The sequence below is a fragment of the Stegostoma tigrinum genome, chromosome 41, assembly GCF_030684315.1.
Source record: "Stegostoma tigrinum isolate sSteTig4 chromosome 41, sSteTig4.hap1, whole genome shotgun sequence".
NCBI classification, from domain to species: Eukaryota; Metazoa; Chordata; class Chondrichthyes; order Orectolobiformes; family Stegostomatidae; genus Stegostoma; species Stegostoma tigrinum.
In genome coordinates this window covers 16,572,886-16,592,054 of record NC_081394.1, presented here as the reverse complement: position 1 = coordinate 16,592,054, position 19,169 = coordinate 16,572,886, and the positions used below count along the sequence as shown (strand labels likewise).

Genomic DNA, 19,169 nt, shown 5'->3' with positions numbered 1-19,169 from the left:
TCAAGCTAAGAGAGAAACAGGGAGAGGGGTGTGAGGGCTATGTGCAGCCAAGATGGTTGAATAATAATGAAGAGAAAATAACATTGATCAACTTTGCTGTTTGCTCTGAACATGCTTTCCAAAAGATGCATCTTTTTCATGCTGTCAGACATAGTATAAGCTCATTAATAATTTTACAGCTATTAGTAGAAGCAGTTATGATGAAGGTTCACAATATGTGATCACTATTTGGGAACTTTGGTTTATTCAGACAAAAGCGGTCTCCAACAGAAGCGCTGTGGACAGTAGCCTCCAAATCTCCAAAGCAGTAACACTGAGATAAAATGGCATGACTTAAATGCCCAATGATGACCATACAGCAATGGGCTGAATAGTCTGCTCCTGCTCTTCTTTCATCACCTTATGGTTTAACCTTTCTCATTATCTCAAAAAACCCATCTGGCTCAGTAATGTCCTTTAGGGAAGGAAATAGGCTGGAATAGATGCAAGTTCAAACTCACAGCAATGTGATTGACTCTTAACTGTCCTCTGAAAAGACCTAGCAAACTACTCAGTTGTATTAAACTGTGAGAACATCTCAGAAAAAGAACAAAACCAGGCAGACTACCAGACACCAATCTGGAAACAAAGATGGCAAAGTCTTCTGAGCCAACATCAAGCAGGATGTGCCAAAATTTGAACTGCACCTCAAACTGGGTAACCATGATGCGCTGTGGGTCATCAACAGCAAAATTGTACTCTAATACAATCTTCAACATAGTGTGGCACAGCATATTTCCTATTTTAGTACGAACATCAGGATAGGGATCAACACTGGTTTGATGGAGAATGCAGGAGGGTAGGCCAGGAGCAGTACCAGGCATACCTAAAAATGGGGCATTCACCTGGTGAAGCAACAGCTCAGGGCTATTTGCATGAAATAGGACATAAGCAGCAAACATTAGACAGAGCTTAGCAATTCCACAACCAACAGATCAGGTCTAAGTGTTGCAGTCCTGTCAAACCAGGAATGGTGGTAGACAATTAAACAGCTCTCTGGAGGAGAAGGCTCCACAAATATTCAATCTTGAATTATGGGGAAGCCCTGCATATCAATGCGAAACATAAGACTGAAAGATCTGCAACAACCTTCAGTCAGCAGTGCAAATTGAATGATCCATCTCCGTCTCCTCCTGAGGCCTCCAGCATCACCATGGCAGTTCTACATCACTTTGATTTACTCCACTTGATATCAAGCAATGGCTGACACTAATGGACACTGCAAAGGCTATGGGCCTGACAATATTCTGCAAACTTGCACCCTGAGCCAAGCTGTTCCAGTGCAACTACAACACTGGCATCTAGAGAATAGTAATTTCCTCTCACTTGCATTTCTCAAAAAAATACAGTGAAACGTGTTTGACTTTGTTACCTATATTTATAACAGAAATCATATGTAAAAAAAATTGAAACAAAGTCCATCTTTGTTCAAACCACGGCTCATGTTTTCCCAAGGTTGGGAAAAAAAAAAATCAGGAACCACATTGTTCATCGCTGCAGAAAGCCGACATCGAAGCTGCCGAATCTCGGGCCGGAACACCATGCTGCCAAGGGCACTGCAGAAGCAACCTGAAGGACCGACCTCATTACCGAAGCAGACCACCACACCGGGCCATTAGAATCCAGAGCCAGAAGACACCCTAGAAGCTGCCTTAAGGAATCCCAGGCCAAACCTACACCATCCCTGAAGATGCTGCAGATCTGGGCTGTTGGAATGCCAGGCCAGGCCCACAAAATCACTGAAGACACCACGGATACCGACACAGAACCCACATTGCATGACCCACAAGGGTGCAGCCACAGAGGCCATGAGGAACTAACCACATCGCCTTCGCTGCTGCAGCAGCCTCCCGAAACATCCTTCCTGCACCAAAACTGTAAAAAGAATCAATGTAAAAAACTGTTGAGTGTAAACTTTTATTTCAGCTTCCATGTCAAACTGCAACATTCACAGCCTCAGAATATCCAAAACAATTTGTTTTTAAAAGAAGAATTTTGAAATGTCATCACTGGTGAATTACAGGAAAGGTGATAAGCCAATTTACACACAGCATGATCCCACCAGTAGCCATGTGACAGTGAGTGCAGCTATTTTATTTTGACTGATGTTGTTCAGTGTTAAACTTCAGTGTTAACTTGTGTCTCAAGAAGAACTCCTTCATAATCTTTCATGGAATAATGATTGTCAGTTCATTCATATTGACCCAAGTGGCTGAACTGGGCTCAGATTAAAGTCTCAATCTCCCATTGCTGTTCGTACCTGACATTCTAACAAGAATTTTTTCATGATTAATTGTTTGTAAAGAATTTATTAACCCTGTGTGTTAGTTTATTTAAAACAACAAAACACATTCTAGATTATGTTACAGACATTACTGCCATCTAACTGATTTGTATGCACAGCTTGCAGACTCACAGCAGACTAACTGCAGGCAGAGTCACAACACACACAGTGCATCAAGGCGAGATGGTTGTCAAGGCGAGATAAACAAAGTGAGACACAGAGAGAGACCAACACCGAAAAATGAGGGGGGTGGGTGTAGTGGTGGGTGGGAAGGGGGAGAGAGAGGTAGACAGAAAGAGAAAGTGCAAGAGAGGCAATGAGACAGTGAGAAAGAGGCAGAAAGAATTAAAAAGAAAAAGCAACACAAACAGAAAGAGACAGTGAGAGATTAAGAGTGAAACATAGAGAGAGACAAACAGAAGGACCAAGGGAGAAAGAGACAAAAGAGAGAGAGAGAGACTAGAAAGAAAGCGAGAGAGCCAGAGTTTGGAAGCAGAGCAGAGGAAACAGTTAAACCCATTAGTTCATGTTTCTCCTGCTGGACGTAGCAAGGAATTGGGACTTTATTTTAAATTTATTAAGGGGATGTGGGTTTTATTGAAAGAGCTTATTGCTGGTCTGTAGTTGATCATGAGAAGGTGATGGAGAGCTGCCTTCCTAATCCTCAAATACACAGTGGTGTTGGAGAGATTTCCAGGACTTTGACCCAGCAATACTGAAGGAATAATGATATATTTCCAAGTCAGGATGGTGAGGAGCTTGAAGGGGAATGTTCCACGTACCCTACTAAGAGACAAGTACAACCGAGATCCTTGAGGTTACTTATGGTCACGCCTTTGAACTCGGAAATTCTCGTTCCATTGCTACTCGAGCCACCACCCACAACTCTTTCTCCTTTACATTGGTAACATAGTCAGTACTGTTTTCTTTTCTCGTCCTGAATTTGAAAATTTCATCAATTTTGCTTCCGGTCCAAACTGCTCTCATCTTCACCTCTTCTATCTCTGGCTGCTTTCTTCCCTTTCTCATCATTTCTGGGGATAGGCTGGCCACCAATGTCCACCACAAACCCATCGACTCCCACAGCTAACTTGACTACACAACCTGACAGCCCACTTCCTGTAAAGACCCGAAACATTAATTATATTTCCTCTCCACAGGTGCTACGAGGCCTGCTGAGTATTTCCAGCAACTTCTGTATGTACTTCTGATAAATATGATGCACACTGCTGCGACTGTGCATGAATAGCAGAACTTGATTTGACTGAGTCAGCTTGGTTTCTGAGAGGAAGCTGTGGTTGAAAAATCAGTTTGAGGTTCCTGAGGTTGTATTCAGCAGTGTCAACTCTGGCTGCTCCAGAGGATGCGAAATATTTAGATTTTGGCACATTATTGTCTCACAAAGATTTCATGAGGCTCTAAGGACTAGAGGAATATGTTAACATAGAATCCCTATAGTGTGAAAATAGGTCATTTGGCTCATCAAGTCCACAGAGACTCTGTGAAAAGCATCCCATCCAGACCCATTCCCCTACACCATCCCTGTATTTCCCATGACTCATGCATATAACCTGCACATTGCTGGACAGTATGGGGCAATTTAGCATTGGCCAATCTACCAAACTGCACATCTTTGGACTGTCGAAGGAAAACAATGCAAACTCCACACACACTGTTGCCCAAGGCTCGAATCAAACTTTGGTCTTTGGTGCTATGAGACAGCCATACTAAGCACTGAGCGCCGTGCCACCATGGATTGAAGATTGGCTAAAGGACGGAAAACTGAAAGAATGAATAAAGGAGACATTTTCAGAATTGACAGGCTATGACAAGTGTATTGTTCCAAGGATCTGTACAGGGGCTTTAGCTATTTGCAACTAGATCATGATATGAATGACTCAGAACTGTACAATTGGGGTTAGTGACAATGGTATAATGATACATCGTTGGACAAGTAATCCAGAGTATCAGGCTACTTCTCTGACGGCATGGGTTCAAATCCCACCACAGCAGCTTTTGGAATTTAAATTCAATCAATTAATCTGGAATTGAAAGCTCATCTCAGTGATGATGGCCCACAAATAATCATTGATTTCTGGAAACCCCCATCAGGTTCACTAATATCCTTTAAGGAAGGAAGTCTGCTGCCCTTACTTTGCCTAAGTCAGACATCACACAATGCCAAATTATAGTCCAACAGGTTTATTTGAAAACACGAGCTTTTGGAGCCTCAGTTCTTCTTAAGATGCTAGTGAGAGAGATAGCATCTAACAGAATTTATAAGTAAAAGATCAAAGGTTCACTCTATTGATGACGATGTACTAAACCTAAGATGCTGTTAGAGATAGTAAGAATTGCTAATTGCTAAAGATAACAAGGTGTGGAGCTGAGAAACACAGCAGGCCAGGCAACATCAGAGGAGCAGGAAAGCTGATGTTTCAGGTTGGGGCCCTTCTTCAGAAATGTGGGAGAAGAAGGAGGCTCTGAAATAAATGGGGGCTGCTGGGTTGGAGGAGGTAGGTGGTACCAAATGCAAACAGATTCTAAACAAGGCCTCACACCTAACATACATTGATCTGTCCTAAAATATCACCTCTTCTTTATATGATAAAGCCTTTAGTTTTCTCAAGACCATGGCTTGAAAGGAATTCGGGTGTTTACATATACATATTAATCAATTAAAGCCTTCCAACTGATTAAAGATGTAACTGCATCTTAGGTTTGTTTAGTGCATTTTCATTAATAACGTGCACCTTCGATCTTTTATTTATATATTCTGTGTCTGATATATCTCTCTCACTAACACCTGAAGAAGGACTGAGGCTCTGAAAACTTGTGTTTTCAAATAAACCTGATAGATTATAACGTGGTGTTGTGTGACTTCTGACCTTGTCCACTCTAGTCCAAAACCAACATCTCCAACCTTACCTGGCCTAGTCTATATGTAACTCCAGACCCACAGCAGCATCATTGATACTGCTCTCTGTATGGCAAGCTGTTCAACTTGACTAAACTATTACTCAAATGGAATACAGTCACCAACAACTTCTCAAGGGGCAGTGAGGGATGAGTAACACATGCTGACCTTGTCAGTGATGCCAACATCCCATGAAAGAACACTAGAAACAAATTGCAGAAACTATTGTGCTTACCTGCAGTGAAGGACAACATACCATTTTGAGTAGAGGGAGGAATGGATGGAGCACGTGGATGTAGAATGGGGGTGAAGGGGTCTCACTCTAAATCACTGTGGTAGCATACACAACATAGAAGGACATTGTGATCCTGTACAGGGAGTTGGGGTTGGACTTGATCATTGATGTCTCATATTCTCAAAAATATTAGCAAATTCTAATTCAGTTTAAAAGTCCAATCCATGCAATAAACTTCACACAACACTGTTGTTACATTAAAATCCTCCACATAACTATTTCTCTAAGATAGACACACGCCTCTCTTGAATTCAGAGCTAGTTAAAGAGCTCTGACTTGTTATGATCCCAGCTGGTGGGACAAGTCACGTCCCAGAGTGAAACCTTGGTCAAATATTATTATCAAATTATTATCAAATATTATTATTATCAAATAAATGTTATGATCCTAGCTAGTGGGACAAGTCAGGTCCCAGAGTGAAACCTGGATCAATAAATCAAATGTTAATACGGTGCTGAATCAGACATGGCTACAGATTGTCCTTAACAACAGTGTGGAAGTTAATTACAATTTAGAAGAAATAAATAAGAGCTAAGTATTATGCCTCACTGAGGTGGAGTGCTGGAAATCACACCTCCCTGTTCCTGGAGATAGTAAGAACTGCTGATACTGGAGTCAGAGACAATGCAGCGTAAAGCTGGAGGAACACACCAAGCCAGGCAGCATCAGAGAAGCAGGAAAGTTGACGTTTCTGGTCAGGACCCTTCTTCAGAAATGGGGGAGGGGGAAGGGAGCTCAGGAATAAACAGAGAGACGAGCGGTGGGATTGGGGTAGGTAGATGGGATGGTGCAGGTAGGGAATAGTGGAGATTGGTCATTGGAATAGGTGAAGCAGATGGACGGGAGAGAAGACAGTCACTTTGTGTCAGATCAAGGAGGTGGGAATGAGAGGGAGGGTTGGACATGGGATAAGGCCGGTTTGAGGAGATTTTATAAATGTTGACTTCCACATTTTGGCCATTACGCAGTAGGCTCCTGAGGCAGAATATGAGGTGTTGGTCCTCTAGTTTGTGGGTGGTGTCATTGTGACACAGGAGGAGGCCCAGGATGGACATGTCACCCAGGGAGTGGGAGGAGGAACAAAAGTGGTTGGTGACTGGAAAGTGTTGTCGTTTGTTATGTACAGAGAGCAGGTGCTCTACAAAATGATCTCCGAGTCCACGCTTGATCTCACCAATGTAGAGGAGGACACATGGGGAGCAGTGGATGCAGAATAACAAGTTGACAGATGTATAGGTGAGCGCCTGTCTGATATGGAAGGTTTGCTTTGGGCTCCATCTCCATGTCTGGTGACCGCCTCAAAACTGACGCCTATTTCAAGCCCACCGACTCCCACAGCTACCTGGACGAGACCTCCTCCCACCCACCATCCTGCAAGCAGGAGATTCCATATTGCCAATTCTTCTGCCTCTGTCACATCTGCTCCCAAGATGGGGAATTCCACTTCTGAACATCCCAAACGTCCTCCTATTTCAAGGGCCATAACATCCCTCCTCAAAATGATTGAAAATGCACTCAGCTGCAGCTCTTGCATTTCCCACACTTCTGCCCTCACATCCCCTCCCCCAACAAAAATAAAGACAGAATCCCCCTTGTCCTCATGTACCACCCACCAACGTCTGCATCCAGCGCATCATTCTCCACCACTTCCGCCAACTACAATTTGACACCACAACCAAAGAGATATTTCCCTTCTCACCCCTTTCTACCTTTCATATGGACTGCTCACTCCATGGCTCCCTCGTCTGCTCCACACTCCCCACTAGCCCCACCACTCCTGGCACCTTCCCGTGCAACTGCAGGAAGCGTTACACCTGCCCCTTCACTGCCATCCAAGGTCCAATGGTCTTTTATTTAAAGTTTTGGCAAAGATCTGCAGCTCGGGTCGTGGGTGTGATTGTTGACTGCTCGCTGAGCTGGTTTGTTCTTGTTCAGACGTTTCGTCACCATGCTCGGTGACATCATCAGTTGAGCATCCAATGAAGCAATGTTATTCTACTCTGCTCAGAATTTATATTTTGTTAAGGTGAGTACTGTCATTTCCTGTTTTGATTTGCATGGTTTGTACATGGGGTCCAATTCTATATGTTTGTTGATTGAAGTATGCATGTGGAGAACCATGCCTCTAGGAATTCCCATGCATGTCTATGTTTGAGTTGGCTACTATAGTTACTTTGTCTGAGTAGCCGAAGCCAATAGACACACACACTGGAATTCCTTGAAGCATGATTCTCCACGCATACTTCAATCAACAAACATATAGAATTGGACCCCATATACAAACCCATGCAGGTCACAACAGGAAATGACAATACTCCTCACCAGAATGGACCAGACAGTATAAATTCCAAGTGGAGTAGTAAAACATCGCTTTATCGGAGGCTGCACTGGTGATGTCACCTAGTATGGTGACAAAACATCTGAACGAGAACAAGCCAGCTCAGCAAGCAAGTCAACAACCTCAATAGTCTTTTCTCTTTAAGACACAACTGGTTCCTTCAAGGAGAGAGAGCTCTGCCTCCATTTAATGGAAATTTAAAGTAATTCAGGATTGGGAGCTGATGAGATTGAGTGTAAATTTGAATAAAGATGGTGAAAATAACAGAACTGAAGCTGGTAAACTGTTGAGGATCTGAAGCTGCAAAGTGCTGGCAACAGTCAGGAAGAGATGAAGAAATTGTGGGTGCATTAATCATGACCTTTGAGATGTTCTGTATTCAGGAATGCCATATTGGATGAGGAAAATGACAAAAGTCATTGCAATGTTTAAAGGAACAGTATGGTCATTGGTTCATCACCCATAGGCATAGGTGGAGTTGCTAATCTTCTCCGGTTTTAACAAAACCTTCCTCAATCCACATCTCAATGATATCCTACCATCAGATTGTTCTTCTGTCACTTCAGTTTTTACACTCAAGGTTGCTTGAGTGTCATTTGACTGTATAACCAAGGCTGACAGAATGAAATGGGAACTATCGGATGAAAATATAGTAAAATGATGAAGACATCACACCAATGTGGTCTAATTTTGCTCTGACCTTGCTTTCCTTAAGTATGAACATAGAACATAGAACATAGAACAGTACAGCACAGAACAGGCCCTTCAGCCCACAATGCTGTGCCGACCATTGATCCTCATGTATGCACCCTCAAATTTCTGTGACCATATGCATGTCCAGCAGTCTCTTAAATGACCCCAATGACCTTGCTTCCACAACTGCTGCTGGCAACGCATTCCATGCTCTCACAACTCTCTGCGTAAAGAACCTGCCTCTGACATCCCCTCTATACTTTCCACCAACCAGCTTAAAACTATGACCCCTCGTGCTAGCCATTTCTGCCCTGGGAAATAGTCTCTGGCTATCAACTCTATCCATGCCTCTCATTATCTTGTATACCTCAATTAGGTCACCTCTCCTCCTCCTTTTCTCCAATGAAAAGAGACCGAGCTCAGTCAACCTCTCTTCATAAGATAAGCCCTCCAGTCCAGGCAGCATCCTGGTAAACCTCCTCTGAACCCTCTCCAAAGCATCCACATCTTTCCTATAAAAGGGCGCCCAGAACTGGACGCAGTATTCCAAGTGCGGTCTAACCAAAGTTTTATAGAGCTGCAACAAGATCTCACGACTCTTAAACTCAATCCCCCTGTTAATGAAAGCCAAAACACCATATGCTTTCTTAACAACCCTGTCCACTTGGGTGGCCATTTTAAGGGATCTATGTATCTGCACACCAAGATCCCTCTGTTCCTCCACGCTGCCAAGAATCCTATCCTTAATCCTGTACTCAGCTTTCAAATTCGACCTTCCAAAATGCATCACCTCGCATTTATCCAGGTTGAACTCCATCTGCCACCTCTCAGCCCATCTCTGCATCCTGTCAATGTCCCGCTGCAGCCTACAACAGCCCTCTACACTGTCAACGACACCTCCGACCTTTGTGTCGTCTGCAAACTTGCTGACCCATCCTTCAATTCCCTCGTCCAAGTCATTAATAAAAATTACAAACAGTAGAGGCCCAAGGACAGAGCCCTGTGGAACCCCACTCACCACTGACTTCCAGGCAGAATATTTTCCTTCTACTACCACTCGCTGTCTTCTGTTGGCCAGCCAATTCTGTATCCAAGCAGCTAAGTTCCCCTGTATCCCATTCCTCCTGACCTTCTGAATGAGCCTTCCATGGGGAACCTTATCAAATGCCTTACTGAAGTCCATATACACCACATCCACAGCTCGACCCTCATCAACCTTTCTAGTCACATCCTCAAAAAACTCGATAAGGTTTGTAAGGCATTACCTACCCCTCACAAAGCCGTGTTGACTGTATTTGATCAAGCCATGCTCTTCCAGATGGTCATAAATCTTATCCCTCAGTATCCTTTCTAACACCTTGCAGACGACAGACGTGAGACTTACCGGTCTATAATTGCCAGGGATTTCCCTATTTCCTTTCTTGAAGAGAGGAATTACATTTGCCTCTCTCCAGTCCTCAGGTACAACTCCAGTGGAGAGCGAGGATGCAAAGATCTTCGCAAGTGGCAAAGCAATTGCATTTCTCACTTCCCAAAGCAGCCGAGGACAAATCTGATCCGGGCCTGGCGACTTGTCAATCTTAATGGTTGACAAAATTTTCAGCACATCAGCTTCCTCTATCTCTATCCATTCCAGCATGCACACCTGCTCTTCAAAGGTTTCATTCACTACAAAGTTCGTTTCTTTCGTAAAGACAGAAGCAAAAAACTCATTTAGGACTTCCCCTCCCTCCTCAGGCTCCACACACAAGTTCCCTATGCTATCCCTGATCGGCCCTACTCTTTCTTTGACCATTCTGGCCGCCTTGCTAATATATATGGTCACTGCTTTCCTTCCCGGCTGCCCCTCTGGTTCTCGTCACTTCCTCTGGTGCTCCCGCTCCTTCTCTGAAAGAGGAAAAAAAAAACACCGCTGCCCGCTACCGGTAAGTAATTTTAAAAATAAACTGCTTTACCTTAGCTGCAGTCTTCCGGGTCCGTCTTGCCTCCGCTGCTGCTCGCACTCAAAAAGGCCGTTGGCGTCGAAGGGTGAGTATTTATACTCACTGCTTTCCTTCCCGGCTGCCCCTCTGGTCCTCGTCACTTCCTCTGGTGCTCCCGCTCCTTCTCTGAAAGAGGAAAAAAAAACACCGCTGCCCGCTATCGGTAAGTAATTTGCTGGAGTAAATGGAGCTGGAGCTGGATGAACTACGGATCATTCGGGAGGCAGAGGGGGTAATTGAGAGGAGTTACCGGGAGTTGGTCACTCCTAAGGCTCAGGACAACGATAGATGGGTTACAGTTAGGGGGAGGAAAGGGAACAGACAGACTGTGCAGAGATCCCCTGTGGGCATTCCCCTCAGCAATAAGTATGGATTTAGTAAAGGCACTCTGCAAATATTCATAGTCTCTAAGGTTTGGTGTGAATCTGTAGCTTGGGTTGTCGGTGTGGAGGTTGGTTGGCACACCGAGCTGGTTTGTTGTTCTGCAGAAATTTTGTTACTGTGCTTGGTAACAGTCTCAGTGCAGCCTCTGATGAAGTGTTGGTGTGTTTTTTTGCCTGGTTTTTAAACTCTGGGATCTATTATGATGGATTGCCTCACTTCCAGGTTTCCTCCAGAGTAGAATGTATATGGGGTCGAGTTCAATGTGTTTATTAATACCCTGATTTGTGGAGTGCCATGCTTCCAAGAATTATTGTGCTTACCTCTGCCTAGCGTGTCCCAGGCTCTTGGTGTTGTCCCAGTCGAAGTCATGGTTCTTCTTGTCCATGTGGATTGAATTGAGTGAGCATTGGTTGTGTCATTTTGCAGCCAGTTGGTGGTCATGTACTCTTGTTGCTAGTTTCCTTCCTGTTTGTCCGATGTAGTGTTTCTTGCAGTCTATGCAGAGGATCTTGTAGATGACATTGGTCCTGTCCATGGCAGGGAATGCGTCTTTAGTTCAGGTGAGCACTTGTCGTAGGGTTGATGTGGGTTTGTGTGCCACTCAGATGCCCAGCGGTTGTGGGAGTCTTGTGGTGAGTTCTGACGTGTTCCTGATGTAGGGTAGTGTGATGAGTGTGTCGGACTGTGTAGAATCTTTCTGATGCTGTTCCTGTACGCATCCCCCGACCCAGTTCTTTGGATATCCATTAACCTTGAACACTTGGAAGAGGTATTCCTCCTCCTCTTGACATAGTTCCATGTTGCTGTAGTGTGTTGTTGCCCTTTTAAATAATGTTCGCTTGCAGCTTTGTTTGTGTGTGCTGAGATGGTTACCATTGAAGTTCAACACCTGGTCTGTGTGTGTGGCTTTTCGGTGTACTTTCGTTTGCAGTTCCCCCTTTGTCTTGCACTCTTTGTAGAGACAGAAACATCTCAGAAAGGCCAATTGAATAAGATGACATCACCTCTGAGTAACTCCAGGACATGATCGCAAGTGATTTCAAATTAATTCATAGGCTGATTACTGTGAATTTGCAGAGGTAAATTGCAGCTTAGAAAGATTATCTTGAATTGTGTTGGCCCCACAACAAGCGTGTATCATTTTTGCTCAGTTTAAACTTTCCCACACGCTGTTTCCTTGTCAAAATTGCAGTTTGTGTCTATATCTTTTTCCCAATGTGCATTGACATAATGATTCAATTTCATTTCCACAATTTTCCTCTGAGTTAGAAACATAAATGAGGGGATTGTCAACCAGAGAAAATAAGCTTAATATTATTGATCCCAATAAAAAATATACCCCCCATTAATTATCGGCTTGATTATTGAATGAGGATAATTGCCATTCCTGAATGGTCTTTGATTATTGATACTGAATGGGATTTGGTAACTGATACTGAACAGTGCAGGGTTAACTTATTTATACTGAACAGTGTGGGGTTTACTTATTGATACTGAACAGTACGCAGTTGATATCGACGCTGAACGGTGTGAGGTTTGATTAGCAATACTGAACGGTGTGGGCTTTGATTACCAATTCTGAAATATGTGACGTTTGATCATTTGTACTGAATGGTGTGAGGTTTGATTATCGATACTGAACTGTGCGAGGTCTGATTATCAGTACTGAATGGTGTGAAGTTTTATTGTCAATACTGAACCGTGTGGGGTTTGATTATCAATACTGAATGGGATTGATTTTTGATAATGAACAGTGGGAAATGACTCGTAAATTCTACTCTAAGTATTTACCAACCTGGCTTGGAAGTATATCAGTGTTACTTCAATACCAATGACTCGTGCTGGGCAATACGGGATGGCGATGATTTTTTTTTGGAATGCTCTAGTTTCAATATAAAACAGAAATATTTTAGAAAAGCAGAGAAAAATGGCATCTGCTTTTATCTTAATTCAATCAAGGATATGCACCTTCTTGCCTGAGTGAATTTTTATTCACCAGCAGGCAATAGCGCTGAGCATCTTTCATAAACCAATGCAGCACATATGTTGTAGGTAGACCCAAGATGCCAATAGGTAAGCAATTCTATGATTTAGACCCAAAGACGCAGAAGAATGATGTATTTCCATAATAGAGTGGTCAGTGGATTGCTGGTTCTCTTGGAGATGGTGAGCATGCCAAAACATCTGCTGCTCTTGTGCTTCTCAATTGAAGTGGTTGTGGGAGGTGCTGTCCAAGGAGATTTGGCGAACTTCTGCAATGCATTAAGTAAATGGTACACACCGCTGCTACATGGTGGAGGGAAGAAATGTTTGTGGATTTTCCAATCAAGCTTTGTCTGTCTTTAGTCATATCAAACTTCTCAGGTGTTGCTGGAGTCACGATTGGTGCTGAATATTGTGCAATCATCAGTAAACACCCCGATCTCCGACCTCATGATGAAGCAGCTGAAGATGGTCGGACCCAGGACATTCCCCTGAGGAACTTCTGCAGAGATGTCCTCTGGTGGAGAAAATGTAAAAGAGGTATCTGATTTGAGATTCTCTGTTAGCTTGAGATGCTGTATTAGTTAAATCTGCAAGCACAAGGTATTGTAATATGTTGTAGTTTCATTTAGTACTAGTTTTCATAAGCAGAAAGTTTTCAGAATCAGATGACAAAGAGGGTGCTGTATGATCTGATATTTAATAATGAATATACACAACACACCAAAGTCCATCCTGAAAGAATGAAATACAGAGTTGACACTGGTTGTTTTACAAAGGACAGAGCCATTGTTGGAAAAAATATGCTGCAACTAGCGTTACCTGACCATTGCAATCAGAATTTTCCCACCTGTTTTTCTTTAATTTTCAATTCAATTGCTTCATCATAATCACACGAGGGATTTAGTTAGGCTGTCGTAATTTGCTCAATTAAAAGGAAACATCTAATTTTTACGCCTTTATGAAAACTCAACAGCCTGTGTATAATCCACAGTACATAAATTACCTGATCCAGACATATATATGTTCAGAACTGACTTCAGAGAATTTGCCTGAGAGGATGATTGATACACTTGAACAGGTTGAAAAAATATACAACACCATTATTGCTGTCATTGGAGTTCCTGGTAAGTGAAAACAACAACAAAGTTGCTGGAGAAGCTCTGCAAGTCTAGTAGCACCTGTGAAGGAGAAAACAGAGTTAACGTTTCAGGTCCAGTGACCTTCCTCAGAACTGATGGTGGCTGGGAAAATGTCAGTTTACATGCAGAAAATAGGGAGGTGGGTGGGGTAGGGAGTAAATGATAGGATAGAGCTCAAAGAGAGAGAAAGACAGTTGGAGAGACAAAGGAGTTGCTAACAATCAGACTGGGAGGGTGAATAGTTGTTAATGGGGACCGTTAGTGACCAAATATAGGGGTTTGTAGCAGCAGGCTATGTGGTAGGGGGCTGGGACATGGGAGAGTTTAGGCCCTCAAATAATTGAACTCAATATTGAGTCCGGAGGGCTGTAGGGCCCCCAAGCAGAAAATGAGGTGTTGTTCCTCCAGCTTGCGCTGGGCTTCACTGGAACACTGTTTTCTCCTTCACAGATGCTGCCAGACCTGCTGAGCTTTTCCAGCAACTTTGTTTTTGTTCCTGATTTACAGCATCCGCAGTTCTTTTGGTTTTCAATTTCCTGGTAAGTGATTATTGAGGCTGGGTCAGTACTGGGTTGCAACAAACCTTACCGATTCATTGAAATCAATGTTTCAGGTGATTGTTTTCTACCATCCACAGATCTTCATTCTTGTTCAGTGAAACTAATAATGGGAAATGGGGATGTTTAAGATATTACTTTAAGAATTACTGTTACTTTAAGATTTTTGCAAATAAACACACTAAGGGAACCAGATATTGACTGCTCACTGACAATTAAACATTCAGGGTGATACTCCTAGAGAATACAAGTAAACTATGCGATGACTTGTTTCTACCAAAATAGTTATGGTAACTGATAGTGGTATTTGATTTGTTTTATTAAGCAAATATGGGTGATCCAATCTCTCAATCATAAATGCATTTTTCTCACTAAAATATCAAATGAGGCTTAGGTTTTGTTTCTTGGTCATTCCAGTTCTGTAAGTAAGAACGAACCAGTACTTTTCTATGATTCAGTCTATTTTCATGTCTATTTCCACTCTTTCAGGGAAAAATTAATGTTGAGATAAGTTCAAATGATGTTCAAATGTGCTGTCTTTTCATAATAATGTTATCAGTCCCAGAGCCATAAATGATAATGGTAAACTTTTAACCATAAAGTACTTGGCATATTATTTATTGAATACACTATTTTCATATGCCCAACTGCGTGAATGAACTGTGAACAAACATTGTCCCAATACCAATCTTGATGGAACACCATTTATCATCAATCAGCAATTTGCAAAGAAAAAATTGTGTCAGAAATAGTAGGAACTGCAGATGCTGGAGATTCTGAAATAGGAAGGTATAGAGCTGAATGGACATAACAGGCCAAGCAGCATCAGAGGAGCAGAAAAGCTGACGTTTCAGGCCAAATTTCTTCAGAAATTTCTACACCTTGTAATCTAAGAAAAAATTGTTTACAGGCAGCTTGTTATATATTATAATGTCTTACCCAAACTCAGTTTAAGCCATAATAATAAAATGTGAGGCTGGATGAACACAGCAGGTCCAGCAGCATCTCAGGAGCACAAAAGCTGACGTTTCAGCCCTAGACCCTTCAGTTTAAGCCATGTTCTTTTGTGTGGTGTCTACCAATTAGCTTTAGGAAAAAAAGTATATAGCATGCACACAATGATGTTTATTGTCTCTTTATAATTTGTATTCAAAAATTTGATATTAGTCAAATCAGAATTTCCATGTTGGAGAATGAATTGTTATTCATAGTTCACTGTTTCTTCCGTTACCCATAAGTAAGCCTTTACCTCCTTCTTTTCCAGCAGCCCAGGCCACAAATAATGTTTCTGGTAGAAATAACTAATTAATTCTTCTTCTGTTAATTTAATATACCAACTTCTGCAGTCCTGAAGAAGTCCCCTGTGTACGTAATAGGGCTAAAAATAAATTCAGTGACAGATTTATTGAATATTCTATGTACTTTCAGCACATGGCACCTGTTCCTTCAGCAACTTCCTCTCTCCTTCCAGTTTTGCTGTAAAACCCACGAGCACTCAAATTTTCCTAATGGGACCTCTTACAAAATTACACTGAATATCTATGAAAAACATTACTTTAGTATGGCACTGCATTGCCTAGCATGTACAGCAGCCCTTGAAATTTCAAATTATGAGAAAAACTGTCTCTGAATCTCTTCAGCTACCCACTTTGCAAAATCAGTGAGTTCTGTTAGCTCATGGCTATCCCTGTTAAAAAAAAGTTACATTGGATGGTGCCAGTGTCATTAAAACAATGCACAGCCAATTATTCTCTTCATACCATTGACTTTTGAAACTTTCAAAAGGAGAAGAAGGAAGGGTGTTACATGTCAGCATTGAAATTCTTTTTTTTGAATAAACAAACTCCATACACTCCTAAGTCAGCAATTTTAAGGGTAAATATTCAATCTTACTGTTTGAACTCCTATTCAGTGGTTATTTTGTAAGTAATTCAATCTGTCTTACCTCTTCTTTTTCTTACAGTTAACTTGGTGGCAATAATGATCCTGTCCCGTGAGAAATGTGGCCTGTCTAGATGCACTACGTACTATCTCGTGGCAATGGCAGCTGCAGATCTTTTGGTCATTACAACTGATGTTATACTGTCACAGATCGCCCATTATTATTTTCCGCAATCTTTTCTGGAAATCACCCCAGTGTGTAGTTTTCTCACATTTCTGATTCATGCAGCAATCGATTGTTCAGTCTGGTTCACTGTCACTTTTTCCTTTGACAGATTTGTTGCCATTTGTTGCCAGAAGCTGAAAACTAAATATTGTACCAACAGAACTGCAGCTGTGGTTCTAACATCAACCTGGATTCTACTCAGTTTAAAAAACATTCCATTGTACTTTTCAATTGAAGCCAAAGAAATAGTAAACAACATGTCGTGGTTTTGTGATTCAAAAACAAGTTATTATACTGAGCCAGGATGGGTGGGTTATGATTGGTTTGCTACTTTATTAACCCCAATGATTCCATTCGCTTTAATTTTATTGCTCAACGCTCTGACAGTCAGGCACATTTTGGTAGCAAGTAGAGTCCGTAAGCAATTGAGGGGGATGTGTAAGGGAGAAAATCACAAAGACCCAGAGATGGAGGGCAGACGGAAATCAGCAATTTTACTTTTCACAATATCAGGCAGTTTCATACTGCTGTGGTCAGCATATGTTCTACATTTCTTATATTATAACATTACAGGAACAAATCCTGAATATTACGAGGGTTCATTATATTTATTTCAGCAGGCTGGATTTATGCTACTGAGTTTGAGTTGCTGCACTAATACATTTATTTATGGGGTGACTCAGTCAAAGTTCAGAGAGCAGTTTATGAGTGCGCTGAGATATCCGTTGACATCATTTATTGAATTAATCAATAAACTAAGGGACTGACCATGAGCCTCACAGCAAACTGCCCTCTTGTTTCAATCATTGAATGAAAAATTCAGCACAATGTCACAGAATAAGCAATACTAGGAATTGCTGGTATTCTGAAATGTCGAACAGTAGAGATATAATTGCAAGGTTTAGGAAACAGCATTAATTTTTCCTGATGTTTGGTACCATTTTGTTTTGTGGAAGGACTATGTGATTTTTGCATTCTGATTCATGGCATCGGTTCAACTATTTTGTACTGGCATTGATTGGCCATTCCTAGTGTAATTAATTCACTCATTGCTAGGTAGATTGCTAGGGTTTTAGTTCAGAGGCCTATATCACCAGCTATATACAACATAGAATATGGCTACATATCAGGCAGATGTGCAGTTCTTCTGTTATGAAGAAGAGATACTAAGGATTCCAAATGTTAACTCTATTTCACTCTCCACGAACGTTTCCAGACTTGCTGAATTTCTCCAGCGCTTTCCCTTCTTATAACTGATCATGGAAACTTTGTTCCATTAGTCAAATGTTCTTGTCGATGATCTGTACAGTTCTCTCAATGCAACGATTTTTCAGCTGTCCTCTTATTTGTGTTCCATCTTGTACATTTCCAACTTTCTGCTGATGACATCTACATCTCAGTGTTTCTCCCGCACCACGTGGCAGAGTTCCACATGTAGCCAAAAGAACTGCAGATGCTGTAAATCAGGTACAAGACAGAAATTGCGGGAAAAGCTCAACAAGTCTGGCAGCATCTGTGAAGAAATAATCAAAATTAATGTTTTGGGTCCAGTGACCCTTCCTCAGAACTCAAAGGTCACTGCACCTGAAATTTTAACTGTGATTATTTCACCACCGATGCTGCCAGGCCTGTTGAGCTTTTCTATCAACTTCTGTTTTTGTTCCACATTGTAACCATTTTGCTAGTAGAATGTGTTACTCTTGTTATTTTCATTTTCTTGTTTTTCTGATGCGTAGCTTTAGAAATCAGCAGACATAATACAAATATTTGCAATCTTTTCAGACAATGGGTAATCTCTCTGATGTGGCCACATCTCGGAAATCTTTAATTCTGTTTTCTTCCAATGATTCTATGCCTTTGTATGAGACCTAATGTCATAAACTCTAACCTGTAATTTACAGCTGACATCAATTTCCTGTTACAGAAATAAATCTTCAACAATTTTCTTTCTCCAATTGACATAGCAGTGAATAAATATATGTCCTTATTTTGAATTTTTTTTAAGATTTAGCCATCTAGCAACGTGAAAACTCAAACCGGTTTCCAGCAGCATCTGCGCATGGCCTTCCACCTTCACCTGATCTGTCTCTTGAAGATATTGTGAGTGATGTTTTCTGCCTCCTACACGAAGTACCTTAACACACATATACAGGGAATTCAAATATCTGTCCAAACTGAATGTTGCCAAATGTCTGTTGTTTATTTTTGAGTAAAACAAAATTTCTTCAATAATTTGACCATGCTATTAGTTACAAAATATATTAACTCAAGGTATCTCCAAATGAAAATTTAAAGAAAGAAAACTGAAGTTTTATTGTATGAAAACAATTTTTATATTTTCATACTGTATCTTACAATTTGAAGGCAGCTGGCATCACAACATCAGTGTGTCCTTTGAGACCACAAGACCATGACATGGAGGAGAAGTATAAGGCAATTTAGCCCAGT

General features: G+C 41.6%; 2 protein-coding genes across 2 annotated transcripts in view; both read left to right on the top strand.

The window, feature by feature from the left end:
- Nucleotides 1-10,554: 10,554 nt before the first annotated feature.
- The window catches only part of LOC125448492 (immunoglobulin superfamily member 1-like), a 50,851-nt gene continuing 42,236 nt past the window's right edge, over nt 10,555-19,169 (top strand). The window contains exons 1-3 of the mRNA XM_059641425.1: nt 10,555-10,711; nt 13,297-13,455; nt 18,727-18,821. The gene's annotated coding sequence lies outside the window, so the exon portion shown is untranslated. The remainder of the gene's footprint in view (nt 10,712-13,296; nt 13,456-18,726; nt 18,822-19,169) is intronic.
- On the top strand, nt 13,972-17,488 carry LOC132206715 (probable G-protein coupled receptor 139). Its single transcript, XM_059641418.1, has 2 exons — nt 13,972-14,042; nt 16,578-17,488. The coding sequence occupies exons 1-2, from the start codon at nt 13,976-13,978 to the stop codon at nt 17,486-17,488; spliced, it is 978 nt and encodes a 325-aa protein (XP_059497401.1). The 5' UTR covers nt 13,972-13,975.

Excerpts from the sequence above, each read along its gene's own strand:
- LOC132206715 (XM_059641418.1), top strand. The coding sequence starts at position 13,976 with ATGATTGATACACTTGAACAGGTTGAAAAAATATACAACACCATTATT. Across the intron at positions 14,043-16,577 it reads TGCTGTCATTGGAGTTCCTG|TTAACTTGGTGGCAATAATG; the intron begins GTAAGTGAAAAC and ends TTTTTCTTACAG.